General features: G+C 40.3%; 2 protein-coding genes across 3 annotated transcripts; one reads left to right on the top strand and one right to left on the bottom strand.

The window, feature by feature from the left end:
* Positions 1-6,579: 6,579 nt before the first annotated feature.
* On the top strand, positions 6,580-10,248 carry LOC126785039 (probable boron transporter 7). Of its 2 annotated transcripts, none has more exons than XM_050510616.1 (10): positions 6,580-6,872; positions 6,971-7,053; positions 7,221-7,413; positions 7,502-7,640; positions 7,721-7,886; positions 7,993-8,159; positions 8,260-8,433; positions 8,522-9,048; positions 9,358-9,643; positions 9,717-9,836. In XM_050510616.1, the coding sequence occupies exons 1-10, from the start codon at positions 6,769-6,771 to the stop codon at positions 9,834-9,836; spliced, it is 1,959 nt and encodes a 652-aa protein (XP_050366573.1). In that variant the 5' UTR covers positions 6,580-6,768. The 2 variants fall into 2 exon arrangements, 1 of the variants encoding a protein (XP_050366573.1); XR_007671014.1 differs by adding an exon at positions 9,914-10,248 and having other exon boundaries at positions 6,581-6,872; positions 9,358-9,832.
* A 316-nt stretch (positions 10,249-10,564) lies between these two features.
* On the bottom strand, positions 10,565-14,629 carry LOC126784228 (potassium channel AKT1-like). The gene is made up of 12 exons (XM_050509710.1): positions 14,420-14,629; positions 13,935-14,300; positions 13,772-13,829; positions 13,312-13,629; positions 12,910-13,155; positions 12,720-12,818; positions 12,555-12,587; positions 12,258-12,443; positions 11,917-12,111; positions 11,743-11,818; positions 11,063-11,638; positions 10,565-10,869 (listed from the first exon to the last, which is right to left on the bottom strand). Exons 1-12 carry the CDS (start codon positions 14,596-14,598, stop codon positions 10,565-10,567), a joined length of 2,637 nt encoding a protein of 878 aa, XP_050365667.1. The 5' UTR covers positions 14,599-14,629.
* Positions 14,630-21,719: the final 7,090 nt, after the last annotated feature.

The raw sequence follows: 21,719 nt of genomic DNA, 5'->3' as shown, positions 1-21,719 counted from the left end.
TAGAACAAGATGATCAGCAGGTCAACATGTTCATCGTTCTATTTTTCTGTTGACTGTGTTGATGTTGATTAGTGTAAAATAGGTATCAGAGACTACCAAATGCATGTATTCCAATCAAAGACTGCCAAATGTATGTATTCCAAATTCTAATTTGTTTCTTGCTAACATTGATATGAAAGATCAACTGCAGAACTTGACTCTTCTATTTGTTTCTTAATTTGTTTGCATAATTGGTCAATGCTGACGCTGTTAATCCAGTTGCTATTCCTGCCATAAAAAATCTGCAATATGACATGTTTATTGAAAATAAAAGATTCAAAGAATGATTTTACTGACATAAGACATCAAAAAAGACAAAAGATTGATGCCGCAAATTTTTCATTTTTCAATAATGTTTCTTACAAGGGACAAGTACGCAAGTCATCAACATCAAGTCATCAACTAATGTTGCAGGTTTTCAATAATGTTGCAGAGTTTTTTAGGGCATAAACACCATCACTAATTATTCAGATAATGCAACAAATAAAAGAGTTAAAGATTGTATATATGTTCTTCTATTGACCTTTCATATCAAAGTTAACAAGAATGTTTCAGTACGTCACTCGTGCCAAACATGAGCTTGCAGTACCGATCCAGAGTACCTTAACTCGCGGTTGCCGCACAAAGCAGGTCACCTACCTAAAACTGATTTTACTGAGCTTTTTCTTTTTTCATTGTCTAATGTTAGCACCTTGAAATCTGGAAGAGTCCATTGATGGATCGGACATCGAATAAACTAGATTAATATGAGGTATAATCAATTAGTACAGATCCTGGTAGGCTGGTACATACTAAACTACTAATAATATATGGGAAGACATGAAGTAAGGGATGACGCTTGATCGAGTTATATAAGCTGTTATATATCAACCTAACAAATCTAATCTTTATACTATGATAGTCTGAGTTCGGAAGTTGACCATTTGTGGGTTTTTGTATTCTTCCGTACGTCACCCTGATTCTGTAAACATGGGAACGCAGAACCACATATCTGTCAATCTGAAATATACAATATTTATGTAAGAAATGTTAGCATGAGTCAAATATTAGCACCGGATCTCACCAACCAAGCCGTAGTAATTGACAAATTATCTTTGGTTTCATACTTGTTAATTGGTAGCCTAGAATCCTATAAATACCATGTAATTATTCATATCGAATATAAGTGATTGTAGCTTATTCTACTTGGTATCAGAGCAAACAAAAAAGGCTATGTTTTTCTGGGTTTTTTCTTTTTTCCGGCAGACTTTTTTCTTTGGAGCTCCTGCTGCTCCTTTCTTCCCTGCCGGCCGCCCTCACTTCCGTCGAGCTCACACGTGCTATCCCACCAGACATCTGCTGGTCACTTCGCACGTATCCCGACGTTTTTCTCTTGTACTCTCACCGAGCCTACGTCGACGCCTCTCTTTACCCCGGCGCTGCTCTCTACCCCCCCCCCCCCGGGGCTGCTCTCTACCACTACCTTGGTAGCATCACTTCCGTCCACACGCCATCTCGGAGCCGACGCCATCTCGGAGCCGACGAACCTCGCTGTCACCGCCATCTCGGAGCCGACGCCATCTCCAGTCCGACGATCCTCGTCCGGCTCACCCGTTCCAGCCCACTCCTCCATCTCCGACGACGACCGGTGGACCGCTCCACGTTCTTCCCTCCGCCCCATCAAGTCACCGCCAGCCGGTATCACGCTCCGGCGTCGAGTTTTTTTTCCCGATCGAAGCATCTCCAAAATCTGCAGTCGATCCGACCCGGCCTGCAGTCAATCCGGCCCGACCCGCATACGATCCGACCCGACCGCAGACGACCCGACCCGACCGCAGACGACCCGACCCGAACGCAGACGACCCGACCCGACCCGCAGACGACCCGGCCCGGCCCAGATTCAATCCGACCCACTCCAGCCCAGAATTGATACCTCTTTATTGGCAGTGTAGGTGCACCGCCAGTGCACGTGCACCCAAGACAGATTCTTATCAGTTTTTTGGTGTTTCCGCTGTATAATTCCTGATTCTTTTTTTTATCTCCATTTCCTTTTTCAATGGGTTCTGGAGACGAATGTGATGTTCCGAAATTTGAGGTATCGGTTAAGAGTTCTGACAGTGGGTTCTTTGGGGGAACTAAACTCAATGGGACCAATTATCGCAAATGGAAGCGACTTATGACGGCTCATCTTCGAGGCATGCACAAGATGGGGCATGTAACCGGAATAACTAAAGCTCCCAGTGCAGATGATATTATTGCCTACACTAAGTGGGACGACGATGATGGTCTTGTGATGTCCGTCTTGTGGAAGGCTATGAACGAAGAGATAATTGATTTAGTGGAGGCATGTGACACTGCGCAGGCAATATGGCTGACACTTGAAGGTTTATATACTAATGACTCTGATTTCATACAGGTTCATGAGTTAATGTGCACCGCTTTGGCGATGCAACAAGATGGGCAACCTGTGGCGCAATATTTCACCAAACTAAGAAATATTTGGGCTGAGATTGATGTGAAACGTCCTTGCATGATCAAACATCAGGAGGATATTATTTGGTACCAACGTGAGAAGGAGCTTGAGCGAGTTCACCATTTCCTGAAAGGTCTTGATACTAAACATAACAATGCGAAGGGGGAATTGCTCCGCCAGACTGAGCCACCTAGCTTAATTACAGCTTTCACATATATCCGTAAGGATGAATCTCAGCAGAACAGCCTTCATCAGACACAAGTTGAAGTTTCCAGCCTTACTATTCGTGCTAGATCTTCAGCACCGCCCCTTCAGCAAGCCACTTCATCGTCACTTCATCACCGAGGACCACCACCAGGTTTCGGGAATCAGCCCCGCCCTCCTTGCTCTTATTGTCAAGATACAAACCATGCTCGTGCAACCTGTTGGAAGTTGTATCCACACCTTAGGCCCCAAAGGCCTAATTATCGTCCTAAAGCCAAAGCAGCTATTCAACTAGTCCAGGAACCAGATATTTATGGTGTGGTTGGACACGATCATCATACAGCAGGAGGAGTAACACCCACAGCATCAATAGCTGGTCGTGGTAAGATTGGTATGACTTTACATATTTCTCACTTTGGTGGTTTTGATACATGGATTATTGATTCTGGTGCGTCCGATCATATGACTTATGACAAATCTTATTTTACTATATTATCTCCTCCACCAGTACCATATGTTACTAATGCTAATGGTGAGGCATTCCCCGTATTAGGGAAAGGGTCAGTTCGTATTACTCCCACAATAGAGCTTCACAATGTGTTATATGTACCTGCTTTATCTCATCATTTGATATCGGTCCCACAATTAAACACTGAAGCTAAGTGCTCTGTGACATTTTTTCCCATGTATGTGATATTTCAGGATCTTCTCACCGGGGAGTTAATTGGTCGGGGGTATCTACGGGGCAGGTTGTTTCATCTGGATCAGACATATGCGGGAGAGAAACCAGGGGCACAGTCCCGGATCGCTTTACTCTCCACTTCTGATAAGCTAAGTGAAGTTTGGTTATGGCATCGTCGCTTGGGGCATCCTTCATTTAGTGTTATGAAAAAATCCATGCCTACTTTGTTTATTGGTGTGGATGAGTCAGTTTTTCGTTGTGAAACATGTGTTTTAGGCAAGAGTCATCGGTCTACTTATTCCCCTAGTACTTCTAATAAAAGTATCATTCCTTTTGAATTAATTCATTCTGATGTTTGGGGACCCTCCAAAGAGTCTACTGTTTCAGGAATGCAGTATTATGTGTCATTTATTGATGATTGCACACGTCTTTCATGGATTGTCCTTCTGAAAACCAAAAATGAGGTTTTTTCGGCTTTTCAAGCCTTCTATACCATTGTCCAAACACAATATAATGCCACAATAAAAATTTTTCGTTCTGATAATGGGGGGGAATATGTAAATCGTGTCTTTCAGGAGTTCTTTAACGCACATGGCATTGTTCATCAAACAACGTGTCCTTACACACCTGAGCAGAATGGAGTTTCCGAAAGAAAAAATCGTCATTTACTTGAAATGGCTCGGTGTATTCTCTTTAGTGCCCATATGCCTAAATACCTTTGGGGTGATGCTGTCATAACTTCTGCTCACCTCATTAATCGTCTTCCATCTCGTGTCCTTGAAGGCAAAGTTCCATATGAGGTGCTTGCATCCCATGTTTCCTTACCCTCTTTTCATAATCTTCCCGCCCGTGTTTTTGGTTGTGTTGCTTTTGTCCATCTTCCAAAACATCAGAGGTCTCAGTTGGATGCCCGAGCGGTTAAATGTGTGTTTGTTGGATACGGAGGGCATCAGAAAGGGTACCGGTGCTATCATCCACCTACCAGAAAGTATTATGTTACTATGGATGTTACTTTCTTTGAGGACATGAGCTATTTCACGTCTTCTGATACTGCCCTTCAGGGGGAGATTTCATATTTTGAAGAGCTATATCATGGAAAGGGGGAGACAAGTCAGCCAGGAGATATGGTGACAAATTCGGTTGAGATTACTGATGATTCTGGTATAGTCACTCCAGAGATTCACGTACCAGAAGGTGAGAGTACAACTGCCCCTCCTGCCTCCCCTACTGTTGTTTATACCCCTGACCAACGTTCCCCTGTTACAGAAGATCACTCATCTGAGGTTAGTCATTCTATTAGGGCTAATACTAGTGAAGCTAATAGTAGACAATATGTCTTGCCAAATAGGTCTACTCGAGGTCAGCCAACAAAAACATATGAACCTACCCTTCAGGCTAAAGCTAAGTATCCTGTGGCAAATTTTATGTCTACCAAAAGATTGTCTAAGTCATATGAATCATTTGTGAATCAAATTTCTGCTGTATCAATACCTAACAAAGTGCAGGATGCATTGGGAGATCCAAAATGGAGAAAAGCGATGGAAGAAGAGATGGAAGCATTACAGAAGAACAATACTTGGGAGCTTGTATCTCCACCACATGGCAAGAAGGCAGTGGGATGTCGTTGGGTGTTTACAGTGAAGCATAATCCAGATGGGTCAGTAAGCCGGTATAAAGCACGCCTAGTAGCAAAAGGGTTCACCCAAACATATGGCATAGACTATGATGAGACATTTGCACCTGTTGCAAAGATGAACACTATTCGGGTATTGCTCTCTTTTGCTGCTACTTTAAACTGGTCACTTAGACAATTTGATGTTAAGAATGCATTCCTTCATGGAGAACTTACAGAAGAAGTGTATATGGATCTTCCTCCTGGATATGTGGCAGCTTCTCCAGATAACTTTGTATGCAGATTAAGAAAGTCTTTGTATGGTCTTAAACAGTCTCCTCGTGCTTGGTTTGGAAGATTTTCACAATTCATGAAGAAAATTGGCTACAAGCAGAGTAATTCAGACCACACATTATTTCTCAAACACCAACAAGGGAAGGTAACAGCCCTAATTATATATGTTGACGATATGGTAGTTACTGGTAATGATACTATTGAGATGGATAGATTACAGAAGCAGCTAGCTACAGAGTTTGAGATGAAAGACTTAGGAACACTCAAGTACTTCTTGGGCATTGAGGTAGCCCGGGGAAGTGATGGTATCTATCTATGTCAGAGAAAGTACATCCTTGATCTACTAACAGAAACAGGTATGTTGGATTGCACTCCAATTGATACTCCTATTGAGCAGAACCATCGGTTAGCAGAGTACCCAGATCAGGTGCCTACTGACAAGACTCGTTATCAGAGGATAGTTGGACGCCTGATTTATTTATCACATACCAGACCAGATCTTGCATATGCAGTAAGTGTAGTGAGTCAGTTCATGCATAATCCCAGTATGGATCACATGGATGCTGTTGTGAGGATTTTGAGGTACTTGAAGTCAGCTCCAGGGAGAGGAGTGATGTTTTCTAAACACAACAATATCATTAAGGTTTGTGGTTTCACAGATGCAGACTGGGCTGGAAATATTACAGATCGGAGATCCACATCAGGGTATTTTACCTTTGTTGGAGGTAATCTTGTTACTTGGAAGAGTAAGAAACAAAAGGTGGTAGCTCGATCTAGTGCTGAAGCAGAATACAGAGGTATGGCTCAGGGAGTATGCGAGTTGTTATGGCTTAGAAATTTGCTACAAGATTTGGGTGTTAAGCCTAAGTGTGCTATGCAGCTGTACTGTGACAACAAGGCAGCTATTGATATTTCACAGAATCCTGTACAACATGATCGTACAAAGCATGTGGAGGTTGATCGTCACTTTATAAAGGAGAAGCTAGATGCTGAGACCATTAGCTTTCCTTTTGTTCCTTCAGAAGATCAACTTGCAGATATACTCACAAAAGGAGTGTCTAAGAAGGCTTTTTATGACTCACTTAGCAAATTGGGCATGGTCGATGTGTATGCACCAACTTGAGGGGGAGTGTTAGCATGAGTCAAATATTAGCACCGGATCTCACCAACCAAGCCGTAGTAATTGACAAATTATCTTTGGTTTCATACTTGTTAATTGGTAGCCTAGAATCCTATAAATACCATGTAATTATTCATATCGAATATAAGTGATTGTAGCTTATTCTACTAGAAAAACCCATGCCCCTTGATAAGATTTCCAGATACATTTTCGGGATACAGTTTGACTTACTAAACCCTATAAACACCTGCATTTTCTATGCATCAAAACTAAACAAAGGCTCTGTGAGCTGTTTTTGAATCTTATCGGGAAGTGATATATCACCTATTTTTCCTTCATTCGTCTTTGTTCTTTGAAAAACAGGAATGAACAGCATCAAAAGTCCTTTCAAGGGTATAGTCAATGATTTTAAAGGAAGAAAAGCATCTTATAAACAAGACTGGATTGGTGGATTTTGTTCTGGCTTTAGGTAAATAAAGTCTGATGATCTTAGTTTCGATGTGGGATTGATTCTATATATCACATACGTTGTTTGGCCTAATTCATAGTGTTCTGAATCCATTTCAGGATACTAGCTCCAACCTTCTATATATTCTTTGCTTCTGCACTTCCTGTGATCGCTTTTGGAGAGCAATTGAGTAGAGATACAGGTGCTCCTTATGGATATCATGCTTAAAAACTAAAATCCTTTTTTAAGAGATATCTATTCTCTGCATAGCTAATGTCATGTTTTAGTTTCTAGCTAGTTTTTATGTTTTTTACTTTTTAGTTAAAGCTTTTAATGGAGGGCCTGTAATTTATGTCTGTATGATGGTAGATGGAAGCTTGAGCACAGTGGAAACATTAGCTTCCACTGCAATATGTGGTGTCATCCAATCATTATTCGGTGGTCAGCCTTTGTTGGTTTTAGGAGTTGCTGAACCAACCGTCATTATGTACAATTATATGTACAGTTTCAGCAAAAAAAGACCGGAGTTGGGGGCTGAACTATTTCTAGCTTGGACCGGCTGGTACAGATATTGTTCTCCTTTTCAATTTTCAGGTTGCAAATGTAGCTCAGGAAATGTTAATGAGTTCTGTATTGTACTTCTGTCACAGGGTTTGTGTCTGGACATCACTGTTGCTGATTCTTCTTGCAATTTTCAATGCATGTAACATCATATCCAGATTTACAAGGATTGCAGGAGAGCTTTTCGGCATGTTAATTTCAGTGCTCTTCATCCAAGAGGCTATCAAGGTACCGAGCTTTTAATAGGAAATTTAAAAAGTTACGATTCTAGTGCATTATCAATAACTCTCATACATTTATATTGGAAGGGAGTAGTCTCTGAATTTAGTATTCCCAAAAATGAGGATCCAAACAAGGAGGAGTTCCAATTTGAATGGCTCTACACCAATGGCTCGCTAGCAGTTATTTTCTGCTTTGGTTTGCTTTTGACTGCCCTTAAGAGCAGAAAAGCAAGATCATGGTGGTATGGAACAGGTGATAGTAGACATTCTTATTTTGTGATTTCATGGTTTTATGATATTGTTGTACCAAAACTGTTGCCATGGTGATTCTAAATTGCTGTTTTGAGTAACTAGTACAGGCTGGCTTCGAAGTTTTATTGCCGACTATGGGGTTCCCTTTATGGTATTAGCATGGACAGCAATGTCTTATAATGTCCCCGGTAAAGTCCCACATGCAGTTCCTAGGCGGCTCATCTGTCCATTTCCATGGGACAAAGCATCACTATATCACTGGACAATCATAACTGTAATTGTTTTCTTCATCCTCAAGTGACTTCTTTTATTTGGTCCCTATAAATACATAATTTCCTAGGACACTAATTAAAGGCTTATTATTTTGATTGCAGGACATGGGGAAGGTCCCAGTCGCGTACATCTTTGCTGCCTTCATACCAGCCCTTATGATAGCAGGTCTGTACTTTTTCGACCACAGTGTAGCTGCACAGCTGGCGCAACAGAAGGAATTTAATCTTCAAAAACCATCTGCGTACCATTATGATTTGTTACTGCTAGGAATAATGGTGTTCTTTGTGATCTATAATCTCTATTTTCCTGTTCTTTATTTTCGTTATCTGTTCTGGTTATGCTGATTGATTTTCATTGTTACAGACATTGATATGTGGGTTGCTAGGACTTCCACCATCAAATGGGGTCCTTCCACAGTCCCCCATGCACACTAAAAGTCTTGCTACACTAAGGAGGCAAGTGATCCGAAAGAAGATGGTGAAAAGTGCCAAGGATTGCATGAAAGTGAATGGAAGCAACTCGGAGATTTATGGAAGGATGGAAGCTGTGTTTTTAGAAATGGAAGGCAACTCCCCTCCAAATCCTGAGGAGTTGGCAAACTTGAAGGAGGCTGTGATGAAAGCTGATGATGGGGACAGTTTGAAGGGAAAGTTTGATCCTGAAAAACACATTGACACTCACTTGCCTGTTCGGGTCAATGAGCAAAGAGTGAGCAACCTCTTGCAGTCGCTCCTTGTGGGAGGCTCAATATTGGCAATCGCTGTAATCAAAATGATACCTACCTCAGTTCTGTGGGGATACTTTGCCTACATGGCAATTGATAGTCTCCCAGGTAATCAGTTCTTTGAGAGGATTTTGCTGCTCTTCATCAGCCCTAGTCGGCTTTACAAGTAAGTCATTTTTTAAAAATGGTTTAGAAGTTTTCTTTCGAGAATTTTATCCAGTTTTCATATATATATGGAGGGCAGAACAACTGAAAAACACCTCCTAGCTAGTATGGAACTATTTTTTTTTAACTCATTAGAATTCAATCAAGTTCACAAACAGTGATGGTATTAGAAATTAGAAACTAGAGACACCTCAAGAATCCATTTAATGTGCTGCAGATAGCTGTCACTATTCATCCAACTACATTATGCAATGGTACTCTACAGTTTAGATCATATGCTTGATTTTCGTGTTCTCATTGGCTTGGCCAGGGTCTTGGAGGGTTCTCATGCTTCATTCGTGGAGTCAGTACCATATAAGTACATTGTTGGGTTTACCCTCTTCCAAGTTGTTTACTTCTTGATTTGTTTCGGGGTGACATGGATACCTATAGCAGGAATATTGTTCCCATTGCCATTCTTCCTTCTTATCAGCATAAGAGAACATGTGTTACCAAGATTCTTTAACCCTTTCCATCTTCAAGAACTTGATTCTTCTGAGTGGGAAGAATGTCCAGGTTCTCCACAAGTAAGTCTTTTTAGTTTGCATGGAGTTATTGTCCACAGTAACACATTGTATTGTTTATGATGATATAACTTTAACATTCGTGAAATTGTGTTCTGTGGAGCAGGAAAACTCACCTGAAGCTGGCGGTCACGAGGAGGGTAGAGAAGAATTCTGTGATGCTGAGATACTGGATGAGATGACAACCAGCAGAGGCGAGTTGAAGCTCAGGACCAGTTTCAGGTAAGTTACACAATTTTTATTTCTTCTGTTTTCTTTACTACACAAGTAATCAACGACAGATGTCATTGAATATTTGTGCAGGCGCATGCCGGATGATGCTCCCGGATTGATTATTGATTGATAGAGCTTCTACTTTGTGCATTCTTATAAGAAGATGATGATCAGTATACTCCTCATCTGAGGATTACTGCCAAATGAATCTTCTGTATGAGGTGACACTCAATTATGACAAACATATATGCGAAAATGTGAACAACATCGTTTTCTCTGGAATTTTTATACCTCTGTTGGACTTTGTAATATTACTTTTTTTTTTGTCTGAACTTTGTAATATTACTTTTTATATAATAAATAAGGCGATGGGAGGTGGGTTCCTAGATCGGGCAGACCTTCCGCCTTTAGGTTTGAGGTGCTAATATAGCCTAACTCCTTCATTAGAACACTTTGCAAGGGGATTCAGGAACACTGTAATTATGTGCAAACCTGACCAAAGGGTTCAACTCCTTTTCTAATAAGAACCAGGAGTTTTACAGAAATTTCACTTCAATTAGTTCAATGTTCTTACAGAATTCTTCAGTTTTTTTAATAATTTAAAGTTGAGGTCAACTTTGCTTAATTTGAAGCTTCTGCACATAGTTTGTAAAATGTCTCTAGTATTGTTCAACAGTAGATAAAAATAATAAGGATATGAGTACCTGAGATTTCATGGAGAAAAACATTAATGACCGAATATTACTTCAGATTTCTGGCTTTTGCATTGTCAATCTCACCATCACCAACAAGAATAAGATGATCACCATCCCTAACAAGCTCTATATCTTCAACTTCAGCTCCTTCTGTGGTTAAAACTTTAGTGGGATAAAATTGAAACTTTTTGGCACCAATGTCAAGTAGTTGTTGAAGGGACTCTGGCAAGAGTACAAGCTTTGACGAAGTTCCACTTTTTCTAAGAGTAACTCTAGCTGGATATTTGCTCTTACCATGGCCACCGCGAACAAATTTGGCTGCAGGCTTGATAAGGTCTTTGTCTCTCTCACCTGCACCATTAGAAATTCAACAGATTTGTGCATTGATACTAGCTGGTGAGACAACTCATGATTTTTTTTTTTGGTCTGAAGAGACAACTCATGATAGTGTGAGTCAAATTCGCTTGATGTCTGAAAAAAATTAATGGAAAACATAGCAATAACTAAGGAATGACAGGAATGACCAAATGAGCTATATGCTCACCGGTATTGGCAGCTGACATGATCCCAAATAGCGAGTTGGGAAAGTTGTTGGCCCTTCTTATCCGATTATCATCCGACCACTGTGTTTCCGAGTTTTGCCTACCATCCCGGACATAGGGTGGTATTGTTGGCTCACTGTGGTACTTTACAAGGCGTGGTAGCTGTGGATCTTTCGGCTGAGGAGCAGCAGTTGGTTTCTTAACTCCAGATTTGTTCTGCAATATCTCCTTTATTTCATCGTGTCCTTGATGCTCTGCCAAAGCCCTCGGACTCCATCCATAGCTATCCTTCTCGTCAGCATCGGCTCCTTGTTCTAATAGGAAGTTAGCTATCTCAGCATTTCCTTCACTTACTGCTGTGTGGAGTGCTGTAGTCCCATCGGTCTTGGGCCTTGTAACATCACCACCATATCGGACAATGTCTTTGAGCAACTGTAAATTGTTCTGCTCAACAGCAGCACAAGCATAATGCCCCACACTGCCATAACTAATCTCAGCGCCATTTTCGAAGAGAAGTTTAATCAGAGATTCATGTTTCCCTATTATTGCTTCCCATAGAGGAACATTTTCTTCACAATCTGCAATGGAAAGTACTTGCTTGTTATTACTTGTAACACAAGCAATGCAAGGAAACATCAGTTTTTAGGAAGTTTCTTTCCTGCTTATGCGCACCATATCATACCTTTGATGTTAGGATCACCTCCATACTCTAAAAGTAAAGTCACACAATGCTTGCTTCCAATTGATGCTGCAATGTGCTGTGCCCAAGAGAAGAACAGGAAACACATAAACAAAGTTAGCTACAAGTCTCAAATTAAAAGGAAAAATAATTCAGGCAGAGTTTCTTTTTGCACACCATAGCTGTTCGGCCATTATGGTCTGTCTCATTCGGATCTGAACCCCGTCTTAGCAGTTGATGTAGCAACAGATCATCACTCCTCTTTGCAGCAAACCCTAAAGTAAGAGGCATATCCGTTTTTCCCCGAGCCAGCATATGTTCTACTTCTGTTAGTATTCCTTCCATTATGGGATCCTTCATTTCTCTCAAATGCTGCATCAACGCGTCGACATGCATATGCATCAGTAGAACAGCAAAGGACAGATTCTAGTTTCTGATTCCCAGAATTTTTTCCACCTCATACCGAATTCAAAACTGAATAAACTAAACAAACTGACCAATGCAGATGCTTGACATACCTGAAGAAAATTGCTCATGATAATTGTCCCATCTCCAACATTTGCCTGAACAATATTCAAGAAAGCTGTCCTGTTCAAACGCAGCAGCTGGCAGAGTCCTTTAGTCCGAACTGTGAACAGTTGTGGCCTGTAACACAGAACACCTATGGCACCAAAAACATCGCCTGTCTTTGCTTCACTAAACACCTGCAACCATAACAAATAACAAATCTGTCACTTCAGAATACCAACATTGTGTTTAGCAGAATGAAGAAGGACATGTGGGTGATGAAAAGGCACTATATAGTGTTAACTTGCCATTTCTACTCCATTCTTTTGCAGTATAAGTTCCTGTCAGAAAGTTAAAAATAAAAAATCATAAGCTACTAGTCAGAGTAGAAGTAAAAAATGTAAAATGAAGACAGATGGCCTTGATTCACATGTTCCGAACTTATATGCACATGCTGTGTTTCTCATCCTTACCACAGAACCAGTAACCACTATATACATATCAGTGGGTGCTTCATTCTGCAAAATGACATCTTCTTTCGGAGGAAAATACTCGGCCTTCATCTCCGCGACCTTAGATTTCAAACAAATACAGACATAGAAGTAAAATAAGATGCATCATTGATATATAAAATTGCAGGAAATATAGTAAGGGGATGATTACCAGTTGGAAAAGCATGTCCCTTGATACCCCCTGGAATAAGTAAACGTTGTCAACTAGCGAATTGAAGAGATAGTGTGAGATACTTGATCTAATGGCGTGAGGGAGTGCATCAAGAGTCTCTTGCTGCTGCAACCCTTCTGAATTAGTTCTATACTTCAAACACAAATGCGCGAGCATCTGTTCATGCAGACGATCAGGTATCTGGTTCCTCATAGCAAAACTCGAGGCAGCGTGGATAGAATCTCTCTGTGATTCCAAGCACACAAATTTAAGATGAGGCACAAAAGTGTATAGCTTTTAGCTTGAAATAATTGATGTAGGCTACTTCCAGAACATGAAATTGGCCTTTGAAAGCATTAAAAAAAATTGCATTGGACACAAAATAAGAAACTAGTTACTCACAAACTGTCTGGTTCTAGCAGTGCCATGGACGATTAAGTTGGTCATGTTTCCAATCAGATAAGCTTGCAGCCCAACATTAAAGAGCATATAGAAGATGTCGAAAATCATTTCTTGAGAATTTACAGGATGCAAATCACCATAGCCAGTGGTCGTGAGCGTGATTATGGACCAGTACATTGATGTTACATATCTGTTCCACAAACTTATATCATTAAAGTTCTCTGTTATAAGCCCAAGCCACGTTCTTTTGGGATCATGATAATTAGCAGCAATGAAGTAGAAGATGCAACCCCCACAATGAACTGTAAACAGAGTAACCTGCAACCATAGGTACGATAGAGCATGATATCATCAGATACATCATTGGGATTCATTGCAACATAACTGGCAGTCTAGTCTCATAGCATCACGTAACATAACACATGTATTACACTACAAACAGTTCATGTTTAGTACTTACAAACACAAGCTTGCAGCATCTAACCCAAAAGTAGCTGAAATTCCGGTCTTTTTCCAATCTACAAAACTGAACATTAATGAAGACAATGAAAAGAAACAAATGTGACAATCTAGTAATCAATTTCTTACAAGTGCAGACTAACAACACCCCTTACAATCTGTACCTGGCAAACATTGCACTGACTCTTCGGAGACGCCATAGCCGAAGAATATTGAAGTATCCATAATTGGCAAGAGGATGAGGCAAAACCGTCTGAGCAAATTCTGAAGGGATGATGGAGATGATATCAAAGGCCAACCAGGTCCTTGCATATCTCAGAGCAATGAGCTTTGGGACATCAATGAGCAAATAAGTAGTTTTATCAAGGTAAGCCACAAAGAACGTCAATACGATATCAATGCCAAACAGGCCATTCACAACGTTATCAGTAATAGCCAGAGGCCCTTTTGGACTGTCCAGGAACCCAAACTCAAAGGGACACACCCATGCCGTGTAGAACACCCAAAATACCAGAAACGATTGCCAAAGCCTGCATAAAAAAAACCCAGAAACAGAGGAAAATCTCATCAACTTGTTTGAGAAACCACATTGATGAACAAACCCCAGAAACCCTAATTCGAAAACAGAGGAGGAGAAAGAGAAAGAGACTTGTAATGAGAATTGAAGGGGGAGATGATGAAACGACGTAGTTTAGGTTTGCGGTGGTTGCGAGCCGCGGCTCCGAGAGAAGGCAAAATGCCATCGGAGATGCTGTACTGACTGCCCTGATCAACACTGGACATTTGCTCCAGCTCTTGGCCACACTTTGCTGCTGAACGTCCCAACATTTTGTTCTTGACCTAATTGCTGGCCTGTGACGCTGACTGTGTCGACGGTGACCCTCGCTAGCTAGCACCGGCGACAGCCATCTTCTTCGTGATTGTGATTGTTTTCTGTTGTAGGTTTTTGGCTGTGCTTCTCTATGTTTGGTAAGATTGGATGGTGCATGGTGATAGTAATATATATTTGCGTTTCTCTCATGTTTATTTAGGTTATGGACTCGCCACTCTGACACTCATGGCATGGTAAGAATGAAAGAGTGTGAGGCAAGTTTAACTTGCTTGGGTCTCATCACATTTATCAGACGTAACTCAAAAGGGAATACTCCTACTTTGGTGGTGATTGAATCACTCTAGTATTCGACTCCACACGTTTTTAGTGCTTCTGTGATTTGATGATTTGCATGATCGTCTAATATATGGCCTAGTCAAACTCAACAACAATTTAAAAAAAAAAAAAAACTACAAGTGCATCTACGGTTAGAAATCGCTCACGCCTTCGAGAATGTGATCAACACAAATTCACAATCAACTTATGTACCTTGCATGTGGAATTGGAAAACTTGAGTTGAAAGATCAGATAATTTGAGAGTTCCAACTGGTCTGGGAATTTTTTTTCTACACATTTATTTTCTTTTAAAGAACAAATTTAAGAAATTAATAGATTGAATCGTAGACCTATATTCTCATTGCAGCCTTGCAGCAGCACCAATGCTTATGCTTTCTACTTCGTCATATAAGTTTACGATCGAGACAATTTTCGAGCATCTTAAGGAAAGCAGTAGTAAAGTAGATACTACTAGGGCACAAGCTAGGTATTATCTATCAAAAGGAGTACTGAATTGGACAGTGTAAAGTTGAATAATGATGAATGCTATGCACCGTGATATTATTTCAAATGAAGTAGGAACACCAGAACATGATGATGAGAAGATGGTTATGTAACGACCCCAAAATTTCAAGCATAAAAACTCAAAATTTCAAAGTCGTTAAACACCAAACAAGTTCGATGAAATCGAAATAATTTAAAGTGCCACAGCGGATCATCTCTGAGTTCAAAATACAACTCAGTCAAACCGATTATTACAAACCGATTTATAATTCAACATTATAACAAATGGAAATGTATAATCCTCACAACAACCTCACAAGATAGTCACACAAAATCCTCACACAAGCTGGAGATAAATAACTTCAAGTCCTCTGAGCGGTCCGTCAATTCCCGCTAATCCACACCTGCGGAGTTATCCACTACACCATCGAATTGGTGCACCGGGATTGTAAACACAAACCCGGTAAGCTTTACAGCTCGTATGAGTAAAATGAAAATATAACTCGCATATTAATATATATACGAATATCCACAAATCAAACAAATATAAATGCACTCATGATTCAATGGACGGCCCATTTGGTTGTCCCAAAGAAATATGAAAAGAAGCGCTCATGAGAAATTAAGTAACCATTCTGGTTACCCAAATGCATTTATAATACGGGTACCAAGAACGCTGGTACACATCTGTTACCCCTCTCGTAATACACCGCCGATATTGGATAGCCACCCGCTACCCAACATCCAAAACAATCTGAGTACCCATGAGCAGATAACTACCCGTTACCTCACATGCAGTACTACGGTGATATTGGGTAACCACCCGCTACCCAACATCCAAAACAATCTGAGTACTCATGAGCAGATAACCACCCGTTACCTCCCATGTAGTACTATGGCGGACAGACTAGAGCTCTAACTGTATCGTAACTTTCGCCCGGCCAAAGGCTAGGTTCCGACTTGCCAAACACGTACAATAATCTCACATCATATTGTAACAAATCACGTCCGAAGACAAATCAACATTTTAACAATCTCAATGTTAAAATCACGTACAATAATCTCACATCATATTGTACCAAAAATCATGTCCGAAGACAAATCAACATTTTAACAATCTCAATGTTAAAATCACGTACAATAATCTCACATCATATTGTACAAATCAAAATCACATGCTCGATATTTAAATCTCGTCATCGAAATGACATAAATCACGATAAAATCATAACAGTATATTATATAGAAAACTATATATATGTACATATTTACCATTTATACAATATATATATAATCCATTATATCATATATATGTCATATTTCATAAACACGTCCGAAGACAAAACTCGTTCGAAGACAAAACATTTTAACAAACTCATGTTAAAATCACGTACAATAATCACACCTCATATTGTACAAAAATCAAATCACATGCTCAATATTTAATTCTCGTCATTCGAAATGACCAATTCCAATGAATTCATAACAGTATATAATATAGCAAACTATATATATATGTACTTATTACCATTTATATGATATATATGTAATCCATTATATTGTATACGTGTCGTAATTCAATCTTAAAAACTCTTGCAAAATCTTGAATCACCGCAAGGGTAGATTCGTAAATAAGTGAGATTTTTACTCACCTTCTTTCCTGCGTGCAACTTCCACGACCCTGGAAGTAATTTCCTCACTCGTTTCGTCAGTCACCTAATAGCACGATAAATGCTTAGAAAATGATACTTAAAATATCAGGTGACGAGTTCAGCACAGCTAAATGTTGTTCATAAAACATTGTTCACGGAACACTGTTTATGTTTACTAATCACTGTTTTTACTAAACCACTGTTCACAGTTACTGTTCTACCATAACACTGTTCAAAGTTACTGTTTTACCATGACACTGTTCACATTTATTGTTACAGATCACTATTCACAGTTACTGTTACAGATCACTATTCATGCGGAGTTACTATTCATTCGGCGTTACTGTTCACCGACCGCCACCAATCATCACCAAATTTCACCACCACAACCTAAACAACATTTTCAACAACTTCCTAGTTGACACCAAGGTCTAAATCCGAGTCTAAACAGTCTAAACAACGAAGAACATGAAATCGGCACTATTCACAAACCCTAGAAATTGAAATTTTGATTCGGGTACTTACACTTCGATTTGGCTCGATTCTTTTTGTGGGAATGTTGCTGGGACTGAGACAAGCAAAACCCCCCAAGAATCTCGAGCCATGGTGGCCGGAGGAGGCGGCGCCGCCACAGCAGTAACTTCCGGCGGTTGCTACACCGTGTGTGGTTGTCGCCGGAGTGCAAGACGTAGCCCAAAAGATGGAGCTCGTCGAGCCCGTCAGTTTGATAGGTGGCACGACACGAGGCGACGTCGGATGGTGGAGAAATCGGCCGGAGAAGGTTTTTGGGTCGGGTGAACAGTGCCCGAGCTCGGGTGAACAGTACCCGAGCTGATTTTTAGAAAAATCTGATTTTCTGATTTTTAATCTCCTCTCCTTCCTTTTATACTATTTCCAAAATCGGAAACGAACTTCTGACGTTAATAACTTTCGCGTCCGACGTCCGATTCGAACACATGACGTGTCCACGAATTCGTATCGATGAGCTCTACGACTTTAGTGAAGGAAGTTTTCGCAACCGAGCGACAGAATAAAAGTCGATCTATACGTTGCGGTAACGTTACGTTTTCTAATTAAACGATCCGAGAACGTTTCCGTTTTCGTTTCGAAATGTCGCAAACCTCCAATTGTCGTCTTGAATTAATTTCACAAGTTTAACACTTTGAAAATAATCGACATTTAGTTTCTAAAAATTCGGGTTATTACAGGTTAAGGAACATGAGAATCAGAAGTTTTAGACCAAAGCACGATTGGGATATATATACTGCCTGTACTGATGGTCATTGTTAGCTCCTTCTCTTCTTCTCAAAGATCTTCCTCTTGTTGTCCATAGGTTATGTTATCATGCAGAGCTCTATTAACTTTAATTGTTTACCTTCCATCTCATACGAGGCAGGACTCATCGAATATATTTTACCAACTTTGAATGCCAGTCCGATACTAAGTTGGACGCATATCTCGTCTACATCAAAGCTAAAAGCTAGACACTGATGGCTTTGCTCTAATGACAGAAATCTAGGGTTTATTATGGAATCATTACAAAAAGAAAATAACGAAAGTTTGACATCTGGGTTTAGAAAATACATTAGTGCAAAGACTGAACATAAGCCATCACACCACCAATCCATCAATTAAATTGCCTCCATCAATTATTATTCACTACAAATTGCATTTTTTGTGCTAGTTTCATGCAGCGATGTAGCTCTATCAATCTATCAATTATTATTCATCGATATATATGATTCGTCCCAGTAAATTATATACTCAAATTCAAGTTATTGACCCCCTCTTTCACAGTCTGCTTCATTGAAACTTGTCATAAGTATATGAAGAGATCCCTCGTGTCAAAACGCTTCCTCTCTTCTAACCGCCAAGTATTGTCACGACCCCGAAATTTTCAAGTATGAAATTCGAAAATCGAAGTTATGAAAACTCAACAACAATCTCAATAAATCGAAATCATCTTATCGTCATAACGTATCATTACTGAGTTCATAGTACAACTCAGTCGAATGGATTATTACAAAATCAATTTAAAATTCAAGCATTATTTCAAAGGGGAATGTAAAATCCTCGCAATCCTCACCACAAAATAAATAAAGAAACTTCGACGTCTTCAGAGTAGTCCGTCAATTCTGCTAATCCACAGCTGCAGAACTATCCCCTACACCATCGAATAGGTGCACTGGGATTGCAAACACAAACCCGGTAAGCTTTGCAGCTCATATGAGTAAAACAACAATAGAGCTCGTGTATGAATACAAAATAAACATACTAAAAACATATAATTACAAATGTACTCATGAGTCATTGGACGGCCCATCTGGCTGTCCAATAATATCTAAAAATATAAGTGCTCATGAGAAATCAGGCAACCCATCTGTTTACCCAATTACATTTATAATACGGGTACTCATGAGACCCAGGTACTCATTTGTTACCTCTCATGCAGTACGCCGCCAGACATTGGGCAACCACTTGTTACCCAATATCCAAAAATATAGGTACTCATAAGCCGGTAACCCATCTGTTACCTCTCATGCCAGTACACCGGCAGACAGACTAGAGCTCTAACTGTATCGTAACTGTCGCCCGGCCAAGACTAGGTTCCGACATGCCAACACGTCTGGAGACATATCTAAAGACAACAAAAACGTTTTAACATAACTCAAGTTAAAACCACGTACAAAACAATCCTCACATGTTATTGTACAAAACCAAGTGACATGCTCAAATAAATAAATATCGATGCTATAAATGAACTTATTTGAAAACGGGAATATGACAGTATATAATATAGCAACTCATATATATGTATCGATTTTACCAATTATACATATACACAACCCACTATATCATATACATATCATAGTTCAATCTTTTAAAATAAGTGTAATTATGAATCTCCGCTAAGGGTAGATTCATCACTGTGAGATTTTACTCACCTTATAATCCTGAGCGTAATTTCCACAATTCCGCAAGCGAATCCTTTACTTGTTGTGTCGATCACCTAGAATATATAAGAAGTGATTTAGAAGCGTTACGTAAAACCTCAAATGCCAGAACAGTACTAATATTTTACTGTTCAACAATTTTTCAGTTTTTAAGAAATTAATGTTCATGTAATTACTATTCATATACGTAATGTCTACGTATTACTTTTCATATATGTATGGTTTACGTATTACTTTTCATATACGTATCGTTTACGTATTCATGTACACTAATGTACTATTCATAGTAAATACTGTCAGTAAATACTAATCACCGATTTACCTTTCAAAATTTACTTTACAATTACTGTACGTAAAATATTTTTACAATTACTGTACGTAAAATACTTTTACATTTACTGTACGTAAATTAATTTTTACATTCACCGTACAGAAAATCACTTTTTAGAAAAAATTATTGTTTGAAATTTACTGTTCACGCGCCGCCACACGTGGCGGCGCATGGGGTTTACGCACCTCCCCACAGCAAGTGCGCGTGGCGCTCACGCACCTCCCCACAGTGGCAGCGCGTGGAGCTCACGCGCCGCTCAAACCGGCGCACGTGGCTTGCCCACCGCCACCCAAAACCTCTCATTTCTTCCTCTCTTTCCCTTCCACGGCCCGAGGCCACCTCTAGCCCATCTCACTTCCCTTCACGTGCCTAAAGCGGCGGTACTCCCTCCACCTCCTCCTCTTCCGATTCTCCACGAATCTCCACAATCTCACAAACAATCCATCACAAAAATCGAATTGAACGAACCTTACCTAGATTGGAGGTAAAAACCCCGAAATGGCGCCAGAGGAGCTTGGATCACTGACGGTGCTCGGTTTCTTCGGGAAGGATGTGATGCGGCTCGAATCGGGTCCCAATCTCCTGCATACGGCGTCGGAGGGTGGAGAGGGATGAGCCTGAGTGCTTGCGTTGCTGGAAGCGGAGTTGAACGGCGGCAGAAATTGCGATAGTATCGGGTTGTCGTGCGGGCTTCACGGCGGCGAGGGGTGGCGTCTCGAGCTCGAGGGTTGCTGCGGTTGACCGTGTGAAGCTTCTGGGGCCGGCAGTGAGAGCCACGGCGGCCTGGTTTGGGAGATCGCCGAAGGCAATTTTGAGAATCGGGGAGAGAAAGAGAAGGTGAGGGTTTCCGAAATTAGAAACCCTAGCCCTTCATAATTTCTTTTTATACCATTTTCCAAAATCGGAAACTAACTTCCGTCGCTAATAACTTTCACGTACGACGTCCGATTCGAACGCGTGATGTGTCCACGAACTCATATCGACGAGATCTACAACTTTCATGAAGGAAGTTTTTGGAAATGAGTGACTGAGTAAAAGTAAATTCTCGCGACGCGGAAACGTAACGTTTTTCCAATTTAGTTTTCCAAATAAGGTTCCGTTTTCGATTTCGACAACGTCGGAGAGCGAAACAATGCGGTTTATTAATTTTACGAAATTTATTAATTCCTAATAATTCATATAATTTGATACCAAAAAATCGGGTCATTACAAGTATAGAGAATGATTTAAACTCCAATTAACTAGCGTCGGCGGGTTACAAATATGGTACAAGAGCTCCGCACACCTAGATGTTTTAAAAATCAAAGGGTATATTTTCACAATTGGGCCCAAGGTTGGGTTGAACAAGAGGCCCAGACATT

Source organism: Argentina anserina, chromosome 2, assembly GCF_933775445.1.
Source record: "Argentina anserina chromosome 2, drPotAnse1.1, whole genome shotgun sequence".
NCBI lineage: Eukaryota > Viridiplantae > Streptophyta > Magnoliopsida > Rosales > Rosaceae > Argentina > Argentina anserina.
This window is presented reverse-complemented; position numbering and strand designations above follow the sequence as displayed.